General features: G+C 47.2%; 1 protein-coding gene across 9 annotated transcripts in view; it reads right to left on the reverse strand.

Annotated features, from left to right (window-relative positions):
* HERC3 (HECT and RLD domain containing E3 ubiquitin protein ligase 3) overlaps positions 1-18,726 on the reverse strand; it is a 138,239-nt gene extending 119,513 nt beyond the window's left edge. For 5 of the 9 annotated variants that reach the window (XR_004349898.1, XR_004349899.1, XR_004349900.1 and 2 more), the window contains exons 1-4: positions 18,586-18,726; positions 16,111-16,173; positions 9,881-9,940; positions 6,057-6,320 (exon numbers count right to left, since the gene is read on the reverse strand). Coding sequence is in view for 4 of the 9 variants with exons in the window: in XM_032631841.1 (XP_032487732.1) it covers positions 6,057-6,282 (226 nt within the window). In the remaining 5 variants the exon portion in view is untranslated. Of the gene's footprint in view, positions 1-6,056; positions 6,323-9,880; positions 9,941-16,110; positions 16,174-17,701; positions 17,759-18,585 lie in introns of those variants that run through there. The other 4 variants (XR_004349901.1, XM_032631843.1, XM_032631842.1 and 1 more) reach the window with 3 other exon arrangements.
* Between the last annotated feature and the right edge of the window lie 606 nt (positions 18,727-19,332).

Genomic DNA, 19,332 nt, shown 5'->3' on the forward strand with positions numbered 1-19,332 from the left:
TCAGAAAGACAAAGATTCCGGTAGCTCTTGAATCACTGTGAAGTATCAGCGGACCAGATAAACTCCATCCACATTGATAAATTCAGAAACATTTCACCTATCCTTGATCTGTCAAGATCACAGATCACCAAGCTAGACAAGAGTTCATCAAACCTGCCAGACGATGAAATCACTGTCACAACACAAAAATTCAAGGGTGGACTTCCTAAAATCATGGGACATCCCTAGAGACTGACAGCATCACCAAAGCGACCCCTGAACAAACCAACCTAAGATAAACCTGAACTTCATATGTGCGTGGTGGAAAAGATGACACTTCTTAGAAATCAGAATTCGGCACTCACTGTTGGTGAGCTGACTTAGACCTAACTCTCCACCACAACTCTTATTTTGACACGCTTAGGACCTTTATCTCTTGCTCGGCACACGGTGAACTGCATTATGTAAACTTCACAGGGACACACCTTATTCCCACCTGGCCTATAACCTCCCAAAGGGCAGCTCTGCACTAAAGGTGTTTTGTCCTGACAGTATCTAGAACAAATGGGGAACCTAGTAGTCTAATCACTCCGTAAATATCTGCTGACTGAATGAGAAGTAAGTAATTCAAGGAAATAAAGGAACAAAGAACATGAGGTAAATTGCGAGGCAAAAGGTATCCGCCTGAGATGTGAATTATCATGTGTTCTGTTCCCCAGATTCTGTGGTACTCAAAAGAGCATAAAACAAAATGACGGTCATCTAATGATTTTAAAGATGAAAGGGAACTGTTTCTCCGTACCTTTAATCAAAGCACCTGGATCACATGCGGTATTCAACCAGTAAATTAAAGAATACAAGCTTCTTGGTGGCCAAGTTTGTATCTTTGTTTCTTTTATAAGGGCGGAGTGGAAATTGAATATAAACGAGAAAAACAACTTGAAAATAAAATTCTATTGGCCTTCCCAATCAGTCTGACGTTGAAAAGATATCCATGGACAAAATTCCAGGATTATTAAAACCAAACTGTCAGTACCCAACCGAAACTCAACTCTCTTTCCTCTTCTCCTTTACATACACCTGGGATAATTCTACTGACCTACTTTACAGAACTATCACGAGGATTAACCAGCTTAAAAATGAGAAGCACATCGACAGGAAGAGAGCTTGCAGTAGCTATAGTTAACCACTTCTACAATTAACAAATGAACTGAGCCTCTTGTATCAGGGCGCAAACCACTGTGTTAATTACTTAAAAGGACACTGCAAATTTTTAAAGCACAAATAACATCTCACATGGAAGAATGTGCTCATAAATAAGTATATATTTTATAAGACATTCAAATGTCTTTAAGGAAAGCAGGCTGAGTACTACAGACAGAAAAAAAAGTAACTGTTGATCAACCACACCAGAAAAACAAAATTACTAAATGACATTTGCCCCTGATCCCTAGGCCTCTGGACCAGAAAGCTGTCCACTCAGCTGTCAAAGCCGTCAGCACCTCCACGGGGTTTGATGACTACCGTTCTCATCATCAGAGCGATGATGAATTTATGTAACCCCTCCCCCACCCGCAATTCCTACTGCGGAAGAGATGGGCCCCTAACAAGCGCAGCGTTGAGATCTGAATATCTGCTATGGCACCTTCTGCCTTTCATATCAGAGTTTTATGCCCATGGAAGCACGCGTTGCAATGTTAGGAAGGCATTACTGGATTTCTTCTGTTTCCTTTCAGCTCAGTTACTTTGCTTTTCGGCAAAAACTGATTATTATGGCGTCCTTCAGATGCCCTAGAGCAACCTGATAAGCTGCTTGAAAGTGTTACTTCTACCAGCGTTACCAGCAACCACAGCTCTGGGAACTGAGGCTCCTGAGATGTTCTGCTTTATAAACCTCCTTTATCAAACAGCAGGAGAGCTGTTACATATGGTGATGGGCATTACGGAAATACTTAGACTGAATACAAAATGTGAATGTGAATTGGATTAAATTACCTACAAGAAAGAGAGAAACTAACTCAGGAGGAGGTAAAAGGAACCAATCACAGGTGTGAACCGAACAGAGCTGCACAGAAATGTTAGTCTGTTTATAAACTGTTACTCTTGGGGGTTGCCATGGAAAGGTTTCCTGGGATGTCTAGGCAGAATTTTTATTTACTTATTTATTTTGGCTGAGTTGGGATGCTTAACCACTGTGCCACCGGGGAAGTCCCCAGAATTTTTAAAATTTAACATAGACTAAACGAAATAATTGCATCTACCACAGTTCCTGCCTCCTCAAGACAGGAAGAAAGGTTAGAGGTTTACATAAATTCAGACCCTCCTGATAACATAAGGATTAGCTTAAGCTGAAATCCCAATATGGGAAATCGGAGTATGGAAGGGAAAAGGAGAAGGGTCCCTTCACAAGAAGAGTGGAAGGGCGGGAATAAGAGAAGCACGATAAACTGAGGTAAGTTGTTTGAATTGTTTTCTAGGGGCCACTAGTTCCTATTATAATTTAATAAAATATTTCAAGACTTGCTTAATGTTCAGTTATAGGTTAATCACTTATTTAAAAAAATATTTAGAAAAAAACTCATGTTTTGTTTGCTTGCTTTATTTAAAAAAAACAAAGAGGCACACACGTCCTCCTGTAATGCAGCTCTTCAAACTGTATGTTTTAGGAAATTATGAGATGACTTCATGGGCAAAAACATGAGGAAATTAGTTAATCCTCCTACACTGTCCTAAGCACTGAAACTATCCCTGATTTTGGGGAGGAGATAAGGTTGATATCACAATGTGAGGGAGAGAATGAAGGAGAAAAATGGGAGAGGAGTATGCATGACAGTAATAACCCAACACCTATTTAAAAAGCTGGACATTGAGTTTAGACGGGGCTTTGATATTCTGCCGATAAAAAATGCTTCTAGGGGGCTTCCCTGGTGATGCAGTGGTTAAGAATCTGCCTGCCAATGCAGAGGACACGGGTTCGAGCCCTGGTCCAGAAATATCCCACATGCCGCAGAGCAACTAAGCCCGTGCACCACAACTACTGAGCCTGCGCTCTACAGCCCGCGAGTCACAACTACTGAAGCCCGCGCGCCTAGAGCCCGTGCTCCGCAATAAGAGAAGCCACCGCGATGAGAAGCCCGCGCACCGCAACCAAGAGTAGCCCCGGCTCGCCGCAACTAGAGAAAGCCCGCGCGCAGCAACAAAGACCCAATGCAGCCAAAAATAATAAATAAATAAAATTAAAAATGCTTCTAAGGGTCACAGACCTCTCCACGTTTGGCCAAAGCACAAATGAATGAGTCACGGACACACCTAAGCTAGAACCGGCGGCTGCTGGCACACTGGGGAACATCTGGACCTGCGTAACCAGGAGTTTCAGTGCCTGAGGTGTCCTGGAAACATGCTCCCATGCCACACAGAGACACACGCGACGTTGGTCACACAAGGGCAGTGCTAAGAAGGAGAGAAATCCACGTACAAGGAAAGCACAGTAGCCTCAGAAGCAGCAAACGCAATAGGAAACTATTAGACGTGCTCACGGAGGAAAAACAGAAATCCTTTAAGATCGTCGCGGAGGGCTTTATACCACCGCTCCGTGGCACCTAGAGAATTCCCCCAAAAATGAACTCAGGTACTGTGCAACTTTGCCAGCTAGAGACCGAGTGTAGAAAGGGACACTTCACCATCGGCAGGACAGACTCAAGGCACACGTTCCAAGCGAAGAGCTCTGTCCTTGCGCATCCCCTACATGACCACCTTCTCCCACCTTTCCTTCCCCCCCTCACTCTTTTTAATCCTTCCTACTGCTAAGTCCTTTGGTCTGGGCAATGATGTTGTCTTGCAATGGCAGACCTGCCCACTGCCCCCGGAAGCATGCTCTCTTGGGGGTGGCCTTTTCTCGAGCTCCCTCCCCCAAGACCACAGGGGTTACTCGGGGATGGCATTCCTGTGGACCCAGCCATTACAGGCTGCCCGAAACAGGGTCCCTCTGTCACTGACGTCCCCTCCGTGCCTAGCAGCTCCCCAGGTCACAGCTCTCAATAAACACACACAGAAAACAAGCTCACTCTCTTCTTCCCACTCAGTAAAACTAAACCCAACTGGCACCCAGATTTAGAACGCACCTACCAATGAGAAAATTAAAGAGAGGGAGGCTCCCTCCCACAGAATCTTTCCATTCAATGAGGCACTATTCCGCAGCTGCTACGCCGTTTGCAATTAACAGGCAAGCTTAACCAGCAACAGCAATTTCCGGACTCCACTGCAATCTACACTAGAGCCTGGCTCATTCCAAATTTCAATCGCAAGCACCGGCTGGATCGCGTGGTCGAGCCCGAGAGCCTTCTTGGAACATCGCTGGCTGGAGTCGCTCGCCATCATTCAGCCCTGCCTCCCGGGAGGGAGCAACTGTGGGCAGATGCGGGCTGACCGCCCACCTGGCGCCAGGCGCTCTGGCAGGAGGGCCGGCTGGAAGGATGGCAGATGGCACTCAGGCGTATTCACCACGTTGCCATCTGCACATCTTTGCTATCGCTGGCCTGCAAGGGCTTCGGCTTCCTTTTTCACCTGCCATCCCAGGTCCCATCCTCTGGCCCCAGGTCTTAGGACCAAGGTGAGCCCTGAGGCACCTCTGCGCGGCTGGCCCTACCCGGAGGCAGCCTGACAGACGGCAGGGTCATGGAGAAAACAGACAGGAGGGTGCGAGGACGGCGGCCTTCACAGACTACAGGTAGCCTTGGGGAGACCTCTTTACCATCTGAATCTCCTTCTTCAAGAGCTACAGAACAGCAGGGAGTCACCTTTTCCAGGAAAGGAGCTGAGGTTTGGAAATACAGAGTCAGAGGGGAGGTAACGCCTCCTCCACCGGGTGTGTCTGGCTCCAGAGTCCCCCCAACCATGGTGTCTCAACAGGCGTTACCACAAAGATCTCCTGGTCCCAAAAACATTCCCTTCAAAGGCTGGCCAGGGTGGGTACAAGTCCTCCAGGATCACCGGTGTAAAGCGGGCCTTACGGGTCTCTTAAAATGGGCCTTGAATGTAGACACTCCCCCCAGACAGGAGCACGCCTTGGGCTGGGACCCCCCCCGCAGGCATCAGCTGTGAGATACTGCTCTCAGCTGGGGAACAGGGCATGCGTAGGCGCGCCATGCAAGACACAAGTGAGGTTTTACAGGAGGCGAAAAAAGACCTCGGTTTTTTCCAATATGAGAAATATTTTTTAAAGTCAAAAACCTTCCTGCCACTTCCATAACAGCTATATATTTTAATTTTGTATTATATTCATTGGTTAAGCACATAACGATTAGGATTTACTAACTCAATTAATGAACTGGTGGCACTGTGAACTGAATCTTTATTTCAGTGAACAACAGGATCTACTTACATTTGAAAACACGTAGCATGAGGTGCGCTGTACATAGAAAGGTGTACATACACGTGTGGCCCGTGCTACAGACCCCTTCCTAGAACTCCGCAGAGTCCAGGGCCCACGGCTTAGGAGCCCCTAGCTAGAACACTGGGCACTGCTCCAGGTGGGCAGGCCTGGGGCGGCGGCTTCTCAAGGAGGCTCTAATGAGGGAACCAGGAGGCAAAGAATGGGCTAGGAGCCCACAATATCGTGCTTCACATGCTTCACAATCTAGCCTTAAGACCAGCCCTGCAGCCCTTTATCCAAGGGTCAACATAAAAATTAATGATTACAAGTTAATACTGATACATGCTACGGGAGAGAATAACTATGAGAAAAGAGGGAGGCAGGCACAGGGGGAAAAAAAAACTCACCCTAATGCCAAACTGACTTTCCTAAAAGAACACAAAAGAATCAAATTCTCTAGACAAAACCCAGCAAGGCTGTTTTTCCATGAAGCTTTGGCCTCTTGATGTGATTTGGACTGAACAAAAGAGACAGCAAGTGACAAAGAAAATGGCACATGCTAGTGTGAAAAATACTACACAGTCACAATTTAAGACCCTACCTCATCATTTCTCACCAAAAGGAGAGCCTCCCTGAAAGGTCAACGCTTGGTGAGGAAACCTTCGGCCAGCCTCGCCCGTCATCGAGCCTGCCTAGGTGCACTCACCTGGCTTGTTTCCTTCCCTCTCGTGGCCCAGCTGCCCCTTGGTGTTCAAACCGCACGTGTAAACTTCCCCATCCTCCAGCAGGAACACGGAGTGGCTTCCTCCGCAGGCCACTTCCTTGACGCTTCTGTCGGATACAAATCCACACACCTGTGGCTCGGCCACAATCCCCTGCAGGTTAGCGCTCATCCCAGGTTGGCCCAGAGACCAATATCCCCAACATAACATCGTTCTTGTCCTTCAGGGAGTCATGTAGCCTAGAAGAGAGCTTTGTAAGAAAAAAAAAAAGGTGCGGGGGAATCAGAAAAAAAAAATCACTTTAAGGAATAAATGTAATCAATTTTAAAGAAGCCCCCCCTTAATATTCTTCAGATACTTTGCATCTCAAAATAAAACATATTAATATTGCTGAACGTAGTTATAATAATAATGCTATTTTTTTGTTTTAGTAAGAGTTTTAAAAAATGTCTAAAGAGAGCTTCCCTGGTGGTGCAGTGGTTGAGAGTCCACCTGCCGATGCAGGGGACACGGGTTCCTGCCCCGGTCCGGGAAGATCCCACATGCCGCGGAGCGGCTGGGCCCGTGAGCCATGGCCGCTGAGCCTGCGCGTCCGGAGCCTGTGCTCCGCAACGGGAGAGGCCACAACAGTGAGAGGCCCGCGTACCGCAAAAAAAAAAAAGTCTAAATAAATTTTGTGTAAAGGAACAGTGAACAGACAGAATGTGGCTTTCAGATCACTGATGAAGAACTGAGTCCAGGAGACTTGCTGAAACAATGTCTGCAAACCATGATGTCAATAACTGTTTTGAAACTACCCTCATGACTTCAGCTTGTCCCCTCTTGTTGCACCTCTCCTTTGAGTTTTCTGGTTTTGGGTTTTTTTAAACTAACTAATTTTGAACTAACTAACTCCTTTAGGTAGCCAATTGTTAATTTGCATAGTAGTAATTCACTACTCAAAACAAAAATTAGAAACGGGGAAAAAAATGCTATCTTCTCTGCCATTCTCTCTTCCACATCCTTCAGGATCTGGGTCAAGCTTCAATTCCTACCTGAGAGCCTCTGGGGACCATTCCAGCCCCAGTCAGCCTGCATCTCTCTGACACATCTACTATACGGCCTTGACTGGAAACTTTCTCTGTCTCTTATAACTTAACTCCTCAGCCAAATTTTAATTGCCTCAGGCAGGGACCACGGCACGACACATACCTCTCTGATTTAGCAGGTGCTCAGTCAACCTTTGGCTGATTGATTACAGCTGACTACCCCAAAGTTTCACTACCATTTAAAAATTCATGCTTCCTTTTCGTACAATCAACAACTAAAACTAGAACTACCATATGACCCAGCAATCCCACTACTGGGCATATACCCTGAGAAAACCGTAATTCAAAAAGAGTCATGTACCACAATGTTCACTGCAGCACTATTTACAACAGCCAGGACATGGAAGCAACCTAAGTGTCCATCAACAGATGAATGGATAAAGAAGATGTGGCACATATATACAATGGAATATTACTCAGCCGTAAAAAGGAACAAAACTGAGTTATCTGTAATGAGGTGGATGGACCTAGAATCTGTCATACAGAGTGAAGTCAGGAAGAGAAAAACAAATACCATATGTTAATGCACACATATGGAATTTTAAAAAGCAGTACCGATGAACCTAATGGCGGGGCAGGAATAAAAACACAGATGTAGAGACTGGACTTGAGGGCACGGGGGGGAAGGGTAAGCTGCAATGAAGTGAGAGAGTGGCATGGACGTATACACACTACCAAACGTAAAACAGATAGCTAGTGGGAAGCAGCCGCATAGCACAGGGAGATCAGCTCGGCGCTTTGTGACCACCTAGAGGGGTGGGATAGGGAGGGTGGGAGACGCAAGAGGGACGGGATATGGGGATAGATGTATACATATAGCTGATTCAGTTTGTTGTACAGCAGAAACTGACACAACATTGTAAAGCATTTATACTCCAATAAAGAACATGAAAAAAAAACGTTATTCTGAGTTAAATGCAATCGTGGGAAGGAAGGGAGGAGAGATAAGATGCAAACTAGGGATGGGGGGCGGGGCAGGGGGCAGCGGGGGAGGACAGACCTTTAAAAAGAGCAGCAAGATCGCAGTCTAGTCATAAGTTAATTTCCCCAATTTGCTCAGCTGCTGTATTTGCACTAATCACTTTCTTCATTTTTAACATTTCATGAGTTTGTCTTATCTCTCCTACCAATAATTACAACAACAGCACAGTGCTTACTATCCCGCAGTCACTGTACGAATAAGCATCTTGTATCATTGTCTCGTTTCATCCTAACAACTCTGTACCCTAAGCGCTGCTGTTAGCCTCATTTTCAGATAAAGCAAGGCTCAGAGAGATTGAGAAGCACGCTCAAGGTCACAGTGCTGGAAGGCACACAACCAGGCTAGGAGTCTAGGCCTGAAGCCAACGTGCACGCTCTTATCCACTGGGCTACACGGCCACCCAAGCAGATCTATACATCACGTACTAGAGCAAGAGCACACCCCAAAGAAACGTACGGAGTGATGCAGTCAGTGCACAACACAAGAGGTCTTAGAAACCGGAAAATAAAGGTGCCCTCAGAGAGTGAAGGTAGTCAGAATTGAGATAAAAGGATGAGATTAGGCAGCTGAGGCATTAAGCCATCCTCTTAACCAGACAAATGCAATGTGTCTAAAAATATGGCATTCAGATCTGGACTTCCCTGGTGGCGCAGTGGTTAAGAATCCGCCTGCCGATGCAGGGGACACGGGTTCGAGCCCTGGTCCAGGAAGATCCCACATGCTGCGGAGCAACTAAGCCCGCGCGCCACAACTACTGAGCCCGCGAGCCACAACTACTGAGCCCGCGAGCCACAACTACTGAGCCTGCGCTCATCAATAAAATACAATGGAAAACTATTCATCAATTAAAAAGGGCCACGACTGAAATGCACTTAATGTAAGAGAAAGCTGCAACCCAATGTGGTACGACCTTTCTGAAGAATGAAGGTTAGTTTAAAATAAACTCCTCAAAGGTGTTAGGGAATGCCCTTTTGTCTAATCTCTCTCAAGTCCCTCTTTATCTGGTAACAAACCCTACGTCCTCCTGCACAAAGGTGAGCGTGACCCTGGTCAAGCCACTCAGAGAAGGCCACTCCTAAGCCACTGGGATTGGTGCAGGGAGAGGTTCACACTCCCAACTGGGCCAGAGTCCTCCCCCATTAAGTCCCATGGAGCTCTGATGGAAGACTGCCTCTTGCCTCTGAAGGTAACTGTAGCTGCTGGAAGCTCCCTTCCCTGTCACACAGAGGATACCTGTAAGACACTGGGAAGCTACCAGCCAGAAAGGTTCAAAGACAGGAGACAGAGAGACTCCCACTGATGCTGACTGAGCCTTGGTTCCCCTCTTGCCTAGGGCCAGCACCCCGACCTTCACTCTTCCTGAGTACAGCTGTGTTTCATTACTCATGAATTCCATACTTGTGAATTTGCCTACTCACCGATATTTATTTGTAACCTCAAAGTCAATACTCGGAGCCTTTCTGCAGTCATTCCCAGACGTGTGCAGAGAGGTGAAAAATTTGAGCCACTCCCTGTGCACGTTCCCAGCTGAAGTCAAACAAGACGATGCTCTACCTTCTTGTCTCAACTCTCACACTGTAAGCGAGTGATCTTTTTGACTCAGTGCCACAGTTTTCATGCTTTTATATTGTTCTGTTGGTGATTGTGCTGTTTAAAATGCCCCCCGAGCATAGAGCTGAAGCACTGGCTCGTGTTCCTAAGTACACGAAGGCTGTGATGTACCGCACAAAGAAAGTACCTGTGATAGATGAGCTTCGTTCATGCGTGAGTTCCAGTGCGGCTGGCTGTGAGTTCAATGCTAATGCAAAAAAGAGGAAATTCACTGATCAGTACACGTGGCCGCTCTGGAAAGTGCTCGAGTAACAGCTATAGTGCATAATGAAGCTACAGAAGAGACAGAAAAGCAACTGAGTATGTGGGGATTCGTGAAATGATGCCTGATTACAGCGTGTAGTAGACAGCACTGCTGTGAGGCTGAAAGCCAAAGAGACTTACTGTCACGTTACCCAGGGTCAGGAAAATGTTAAAAAGAAACTCTTCCTGACTAGTGTTTTATGATAAAGAAATATTGTATAGAGTTAATCATTTGTAAGGAATAGGGGTCAAATAAGGTGTCTAAAAAGAAACACACTTTTTTCTAGATTTTTTTTTTTTTTTCCTTTGGCTGCACCACAAGGCTCGTAGGATCTTAGTTCCCTGACCACGGATCGAACCCGGGCAGTGAAAGCACAGAGTCCTAACCACTGGACCACCGGGAGATTCCCCCCAGAAACACACTTAAACATATATGAAACAAGGTTACGTATTCATCTGTTGACCAGAGGCGCTTAGCAGGAACCTAACTAACCCTGTGTTTCCCCAGGAGCAATGGCTCAGTCTTTATTCATGTGGTGTTCTCAGCAACTTCACAGAACTTAACTACCACGAAAAATGAGAATCACCTCTATGCAGTCTAAGACGTCCCTTCTTTGTCTGCTTAAGAAGGAATGTCTGAATTGGACTTGTCACTCGAAATTTAAAAAAAGCTCCTACCTGATAATGTTAACATTACACTATTAATAACAACAGCAGGTAAGACTTCATTTGAGCTTATGCTGAGTGCACTTTTCTATGTGGTTCACAGATATTATATCATTTAATCTTCTACGAGGTAGGCACTGCTATTATCAACTCCAATTTGTAAATGAAGAAAGTGAAGACAAAAAAAAAAGAGAATGAAGAAAAAGAAAGTGAGACAGAAAGCGTTGAAGTGACTTGACTAAATCACACAACGAGGTAGTGGCAGAGCTAGGATTTAAGCCCAGAGAATGTGCTCTTGACTAGTATGCTACACAGTAAGGAGTCTAGAAAATGGACAGCCAGACAGTCAGAACTTCCCAATACCTCCAGCTCTGTCCAGAGAGAAAGGGTACCATAACCAGTCAAGCTGACTATTTGATCTGCTAAGTAATTATTGCCCAATAATGGAGATGGGGAGATCAGACTCCATAACATTCATCATTAAATTTACCCAGCCACTTGCGCTGCTTAGATTCCATGATTAATACGCAATCTTAAATAACTTGGTTTCCAAGGCAGACACTACTATGGGGAAAGAATACTGTGACCAGCTGTCCAAAGCATCCCAGCCTTTTTGGCATTTCTACTTCTCGTTGTTAATTCGGCATCCTGGATCTATCAGTTTCTTGTAAGTCTGTTTCACATGATTCAGTCCTTGAGCGGCAGCTGAACTCTGATGCTCTGGCCAACTACAAGCCTGGGGAAGCAGCCTGGGGTACGGCCTCATCCCTGACTGACTAGTAGAAACCATTTATGAAAAGAGATAAATAGGGCTATTGTTAAAAATCCTGCCCACGTGAATTACAGTCATGCAATCTTCAAGTAGTCAAATGAAACCTACTTATTCAAAAGACGCAGACGTAGAGAACGGACTTGAGAACACGGGGAGGGGGAAGGGTAAGCTGGGACGAAGTGAGAGAGTGGCGTGGACATATACACATTACCAAATGTAAAATAGACAGCAAGTGGGAAGCAGCCGCATAGCACAGGGAGATCAGCTCGGTGCTCTGTGACCACCTAGAGGGGAGGGATAGGGAGGGTGAGAGGGAGGGAGACGCAAGAGGGAAGAGATATGGGAACATATGTATATGTATAGCTGATTCACTTTGTTATAAAGCAGAAACTAACAGACCACTGTAAAGCAATTATACTCCAATAAAGGTGTTAAAAAAAAAGAAAACTACTTATTCAGAGGTCACTAAATAGCAACCACAGAGAAGATGTATTCCTATCAAAGAATTATTAACCCTAATTGGAGATATGGTGTAGCTCATCACAGCGCCCTGCCAAAAGTAGAGAAGGAGGCACCCAAAGCATCTAGCTTTCAGGAGAGAAGTTCAGTGCGTTGAAGAGAAGTCAGACATTAATTTAGCTTTCACTTCAAGTACACTCTGGTGGAACCCCCGAATCTAGAAGCTGTTGGCGTCCATGAATTTTAAGGTCTATCTTTGGCAATGTTCTTCATCACTGGGCATTTGGATCTCCTGGGTCCTCTCACCCATTTTTCCTCACTCACCATCTCTCCCTTGCTTCTAGAGGAGTAGAATCTTTCACTTCCCTTCAAAACACACAATTATAAAAGGTGCTACAGAAGAATACAGGACTACACACCGGCTCAGCACCCGTACCAGCCACCTTGGCTGTCCTGGGCCACTTCAGTCCGGCCCCTCCATTTCCCGCCTCTTATCTCCCCATGGCAAAAGAAAAGGAGGAAAGATGGACCTTCCGTTCCTTCCCTCCGTGTCACATCTCGTACTTTTCCCAGCCCTTCTCCTCATCTATTTTTGGTAGAAGACTCAGGATAATGTTAGCAGGGCTTAAGGGTCAAAAGGACCAAAGTTCAAGCCCCAGAGTGACCACGTGCTAGCTGTGAAACCTTGGGGAAGATATTTAAACAGTCTAAGCCTGGTTCCTGTCCCTAAAGTGTCAAGAAGAGCAACAGGGCTGTTGTGAGGACCACTGACAGGACGCGAGTAACGAGCGCTTAGCATGGGGGCCGGGCACTCAGTGCAGGTGGCAGGTCGCTGTCAGCACCTGCAGCACCTGCTCTGGGTCCTCGGCACGCAGGGAAGCTCCCCAGCGGGCTGGGGTGTGACTCCCTTCTTCCCGGGCTTAGCGTCTGCTGTTCCGCCAGATCTGCGCTAGGGCAAGGCGGCGCTACCCCTGGCCGGCATAATTTACACGTAGGGAAGTCGAGGTGGCAAGGACAAAGTGTTCTGTATGTATTTTCTTTTAAATTCTGGGGAGGTCGAGCTGGGGGGCGGGGGTAGATAAATCTCCTTTTATCAGCCCTAGAGAGCTGAATGCTAAAAGACAAGCTGCAATTCCTAAACTCTGTCTTGCTAGTCAAGACTGTGCAAACATCAGCCTAACAACTGATTCTTATTTCTTTGAAAGACGCTAAAACCTAAATAACGCTCAGGCAGGACTTCTAATCTCATTTACGATAGGGATCAGCTTTGTTTCAAAAAAGCTCAGAAGCCTTTACCTAAATGGTGTACGGGGAAGGGAGGGTCTTTTCCAACAGCAGGGAAAGAGAACGTCCCAGGCTTCAGTGCTCTGCAGGCACTCCCCAAATCCAAGCTTTGAATACATCTGGAGCCAAAACTCCAATGCAGAATTAACTCCAGTAACAAAGGAGGTGTATTCTAATGACATACTTTAACGCCCAAAGTTTACTACCACAGGCGGAAACGGCACACAAGGCAGAGAGAAGTTTTCAACAGTGTGAATCCACTCCTTGCTGGTTTCTCTCTCTCACTTCAGCTGGACTTTGGTCCTCTGACCCTTTTAGCCAATACAGGAAACATTCCTACCCCTCCCCTGATGACCCCTGCAGAGGCGGGGTCTTCTTTACTACCTGGTGTTGGGCTTTGTACAACTGGAAGAATGATCTTTCCATTGTCTGCATAAGGCTCCGTCTGCCTTCAGAAAAAGACACCTGACCAGACGGGCAAGAATTAAAAAGTCTGGCAGTGCCGAGCCAAGGATATAGAGCAACCAGGACCCTGACCCGCAGCTGGTGGGAGTGTAAGTCGGCAGAACCACTTTGGAAAACAAGTGGGCATTAGTTCTAGTGAAGATGAAGCTGTAAATACCCCACCGCACGGTAATTCCATTCCTAGGTACACGACCAGCACGGTCCAACTTATCAAGTGTCTACAGTGCTCCTTCGATATGCTGAGCACTGGAGATACAGAGATGAGGAAAACCTGGAAACTGAGAACTTTGTGATGGAAATGTTACATGTCTGTACTGTCCAGTGTGGTGGTCACAAGCGACAGGTGTCTGCTGAGCGCCTGAAAGGTGGTTAATGTTACTGAGGAACTGACATTTTCATTTCATTTCGTTTTACTTATTTTAATATAAGTAGTCACACATGGCTAGTGGCTATCCTACTGTACAATGCAGCAAGAAACTCAGGAATATATGCCCCAAGGTGTACACACAAGAACATTCATTTCAGGATTATCTGAAACACACGGAACAAAGACAACCCAAGTGCCCATCTGTAAGGAAATGGATGAGCCGCAACACATACGTACAACAGGACGCTGGACAGCAGTGGAAGAGCAATGAATTCCATCTACAAACATCAGTGCAGCTAAATCTTAATAATGGTGTTGAGGAGGGGAAAAACTCACAGAAGAATTCAGAATGTGACGCATCTTTACAAAGTCCAAACACAAGTATAACAAGTATTTGGAGATAAAAACATTAGTGGTGCTAAAGCTATGAAAGAAAAGCAAAAAAATGATCAATACAAAGACTGAGAGAGATCTGTGTATATGGGACAAGGAAGGGGACCTTCTGGAAGGAGTACAAAGGGAGCTTCAGTAGCGTGGCTGATGTTCTGCTTCTGTCCTTTTATTGTTGTTTGGAGAACATATATTACACGTACTGTTTTATGCTTTCAGATACTTCACAGTCTTTTAAAAAATGAAAAGTACTATTGGGGTAAGATCACTGCTTCTTGCATCTCACCCACCAATTCCCCATCCGTGAGCCGACTGAGAGCGTCTCCATGTAGGGAACCAGGTTTTACTCATCTGTGTATCTCCCGTCCCCAGCATAACAAAGGAGCACCGTAGATGCTTCATAAGTGCCTAGAAAACTGAACCCGAATCTGAGAAAACCAGATCTCCCACAATCTAAAGTTGTTAACAGTTTTGTTTGCCCGGTTCCGTTAGATACACATTCCCTAAGCAGTAACAAAAAAACAACAATGTATTTCCTCCATGCTCAATGTGCTCTCCCCTCACCACATTTTAGCGGATCTGAAAGCAGAATGCCTTTTACGATCCAAGCTGTCATTAAATAATGGTGTTCCTCAATGCTAGCATTGAGGAACAGAAGCTCCATGAAGGAAGGCCTGAGCCTCTTTGTTCATTTCTCTACCCCTAGAGACTAGACTAGTGTCTGGCACAAGGGAGGGCTCAACAGATACTTGTTGAATGAAGAAAAAGTAATAGTTACTATTACTGCAAGCCTACTGTGTGTCTGAATCTGTGCTAAAAACTTTACATACATTATTTAATTTGCCCTTTACTATAACCTCAAGACTTAGCAAGGTTAAGTCACTTGACCAAGAGCATGTAAATAAGTACTAGCTGTGGTGGAAACTTACTTAGTTTAAGTGGCAAAGGCAGGATTCAAATCTCATCTCCCAGACTCCAAAGTCCACGCTCTTAAACATGATGTTATACCACCACTTAAATAAAACAAAGCCAAGCTATACTCCTTCTCCAATTTTAAAAACAAATGTTAAAAGAAGAACATTGCACATAGTAAGTGAGCTCACGTTAGCTGAATCACTGGCAATGTTTGTGGGCAACTAGAGCTACAACCAAGCTGTGTAAGCCAGAGACAGGAGGGATGCGTGAGGCCACCTCAACAGAGTTAGCCAGGCTTTCCTCCACATTCACCGGAACTTACGGTGAGGCTAGTTCACTTACTGGCTCACACACAGAAACACAAGCCCCTGACACCAGCAAGTGCTGTTTCTAAATGTAGTAAATGTCTAAAGGGGGCAGAGTTATAGCATCAAAGGGGTCATCTTATTAAAGAGACCTTAAAAATCCATTTGATCTAACCTCCAGGCAAGAGATTGACATTCCTAACCTCATTTTAATGGCAGCTGAAGTTAACTTTGGTCCTCTGAGAAGTAACTGGTTGAATCCAAGACCAGAAACTAGGTCTCCTACTTCCTGGGCTCACTTTGTTCTCTTCACTCCGTCACAGTGAAAGAAGTCAGTAAGGATTTGTTAAGGTCCCTCTCTAGGCAGCTATACTAATCCGAGTCCTTTACGTAGATTATCCTGTTTAATCTTCGTATCTATTCTGTGAGTTAGATATTATTCCCAAGTACAAGGTGAGGAAACTGAGGTTCAGAGAAATTAAGCAACTCACCACAGGTCACACACACTTGGCATCTGTACTTAAGCCAGAATGGTTCCACCTCAACCTGCAGATCTGCAAGTTAAAGAAAAAACAATTAACATTAATACAGAATGCTACAAGGTGCTTTCATGTTATTGAAAACAAAATGAAAAGCAAACTTCCGAAAATAAGAATATCTTTAAATTATGCAAGCTTGACTATTCCCCCAACATTGTATCTCAGGACTGGAGTTTAGTTAAACACCAATAAGATAACCACTGACCAACTATGAAGATGTCACCTCTAAACGTGAAGTTAGAGTCAACTGGACAGTCAGCTCAGCTGGTTAGAGCATGACGTTAAAAGTGAACTCTGAGACGCACCTTTAAAAATTCCTAGCGTTTGCAGTAGCTGTAAAAATAAAGTTATTTTAAAACCTCCCGTTTAGGTTTAAAAAGGTGCATTTTTGAAAAGTAATTCACTTTTTCCCTCCATTTTTCCATGTACCACACACATTATAGCTTATTTTGCTACCAGCCGTTTTGATGTCTTTCTCGACTTTCCTTCCTTCTCATCACCGCATCCTCTTTCGTGCAAAACAAGATGCGACTATCTGACAGGCACCTTAAGTCTCTCAAAAGGAAAAGTACAGTACTGCATGATTCTAAGATACTAGCACCACAATTTTATTTCCATATTATGCAAGAAACTGCCTTTCAATTTGGAGACTATCACTTCTATTTCTGAGACTGCAGCAAAACTATCTTGTACCTCCAGTAGTGGTACAACTCTCATTATGTATCTTTTTAAAGTTTTTAATTATTATGCAAATCTTAATTAATGTAAATCTGCTACTCGGAATGAAATGCTTTAACCAATGGCTCCAACCACACCATTCGGAACATTTTGGAATCTGTTTCTTTTTTCAAAAATAAAATCCCAACTACTAACTGGAAAAGTAAAACTGCCTGCTAACCAACTGTGTTTCTTTTTTTTCATGCCAAGGGAGGAGTTCTGCCAAAGAGGTTTCAAGTCTTCCTCCTTGATTCCTGCGTCCTTTCTCCAGAAGGTTCCTAGCCTCCAGGCGGTCAACGATGTGTAATTCATCGGTTTTGCTTTAAAAGGGCGTTAAGTACACTACGCCTCTTTTCTGGTTTATAATGCCACCCCCTTACCCCCCAGGGTAAAGGAAAGTAGGAAGAGGGAGAGCTACACAGTAATCTGCTACTAAAACAAGACAGCATCTCTCTCCAGAGTCACTGCATTTAAAAAGGGTGTTAATCCTCATTTTATTTTTCTTTCTCCTCAGTCTGGAGTTAAAAAGCAGCTCACTCGATGTTATCAAATCATCAGATGAAATGTTCTAGAAATAGCCTCCTAGTTGTGGAAAGAGTCAGGAGACACAAAAATGGAAGAGAGCGCTTGAACCGTCTTTCCTAAAGCATTCCGTGCGTAATGAATGCAAAAGCAAAATCCTGGAAGGCTTAGCTCTGAATTTAAGGTACTTCCAGATGGGGCCAATTAAAAAGCTAAAGTAAAACGGAATCACAAAACAACCAAAAACGCTGATACACCAAAAGCAAAGTTCAAATACGCACATCCCGGAGCCCAGGGCGCATACCCCGAATCAGTGCACAGCTGCTTTAGGTGCGGTCTCTACAGCCCTCCCCGGCTCGTCTGTTTCAGGTTACACAGGCTAGTCTCGGTCGGCTGCCCGGTGCGCCCACTCCACACATTCGCAGATGACTCAAAGCGCCACCTGCCCCCGCACGCCCCAGTTCCTGACACCCCCGCGCCCGTCCGCGCACTTACGTGTCCGCGCGCGCGCACACAGACACACAGACACACACACACACACACACACACACACACGTGTCCGCACACACCCTCGCCCCGGCTCCGCCCAGGAGGCGGACTCCGGGCAGGCAAACCGAGCCCCGCCTCGGTCAGGTGGGTGGCGCTGTCACCGCGGCCGCCGAGCCCCCCGTGTCCCCAGCGCCAACTCCTCGCGGCCGCCGGGGTTCCCCCAAGCGCAGAGGCCTCGGCGGCTCCCACTGCGCGGGGCAGAGTCTGCGCCCCTCGCCGCAGCGGTGTCGCCGAAGCCCCGGAATTTAAAAAGCGGCGGGCGGGGAGGAAGGGGAGGATCCTCTTTTTGACTTTCGGCGTCGCAGTTCCTCCCCGTCCGCAGGCAGCCGAGTCGGGGTGGGGGCGCTGCCGTCCCTGGAGCGGCTTCCGGCCTCCCCGGGCGCTAGGGCTCTGTAGGTCACAGGGAGCGCCCCGAGGACGCCGGGGAGGCGCGCGCGAGGCCCCCGCGCGCCCGCGCCCCGCAGGCACTGCAGGCGCCGCGCCCAGACCTCCGCGCGCGCCCTGCCCCGGGCTGTCGCGGGAGGCGCCCCGCAGCCGCAGCGGCAGCCGCCCCTCCGAGAGCCGCGCGCGGACCGCCGTGCCGCGGCGCGGCTCCGCGGTGCCCTCTTTCCTGGAACCCGGCCCCCGCGCCCCGCGCACCTCGGCGGCCGCTGAACCGCCGCACGGGATTCCGACGGTGACGGCTCCACCGACCCAGCTCAGGGTTTCTCCAATTTCGGCGTCACAATAATAAGGAAGTTTCCCCGCAAGCCTGCGGGCGGCGGAATGTGCCGGGTGAAGGATGGCGCGCACGGCCAATGGGCGCCCTTCTGGGGCGGGCCCGCACCCTCGGCGGCCGCGGCGGAGCCCGAGGCGGGGCGGCGAGGTCCGCGGGCGGGAGGCGGGGAGAGGCCCAGGCCCGGGAGGGCGGAGGGGGCGGGCCTGGCGAGAGGACGGCGGGGCAGGTGTGTGTCGGCCAAGAGCCGACTGCAGGATGCAGAGCATCCGCGCCGGAGGCGGACTGCTTTTCACTGGCGGGCAGGGGAACCAGACGGATCCGCGGTTGGCTTTCCCGGTTCTGAGCTCTCAGTCTTATTAAATTTGTGCAGAGGTGACCAAAAGCCTTGGGTACGGCGGGGAAAACCTAGAGGGGGGCAGTTGAGGCGGAGTTCTTAAGCGTCCTATTCCATCCACGGTGGAGGAGTCTTGTTCCACTCGCCTTTGGAGGGCTGGAGGAAGCGCCGAGCCGAACGCCGGGCTGCGCGGGAGGAGAAGCGGGAAAGAGGTCGGCGCTTTCCTGGGAACCTCGTGGAGAGCTGGGGTGGAACAGGAGAGCGGCGCCGCGGCAGCGACGGGGGGCTTGGGGAAGACTGGAGCGCGGTGGCGAGGGGAACGTGAATCTTCTCG

Source organism: Phocoena sinus, chromosome 5 (assembly GCF_008692025.1).
Source record: "Phocoena sinus isolate mPhoSin1 chromosome 5, mPhoSin1.pri, whole genome shotgun sequence".
Classification (NCBI taxonomy): domain Eukaryota; kingdom Metazoa; phylum Chordata; class Mammalia; order Artiodactyla; family Phocoenidae; genus Phocoena; species Phocoena sinus.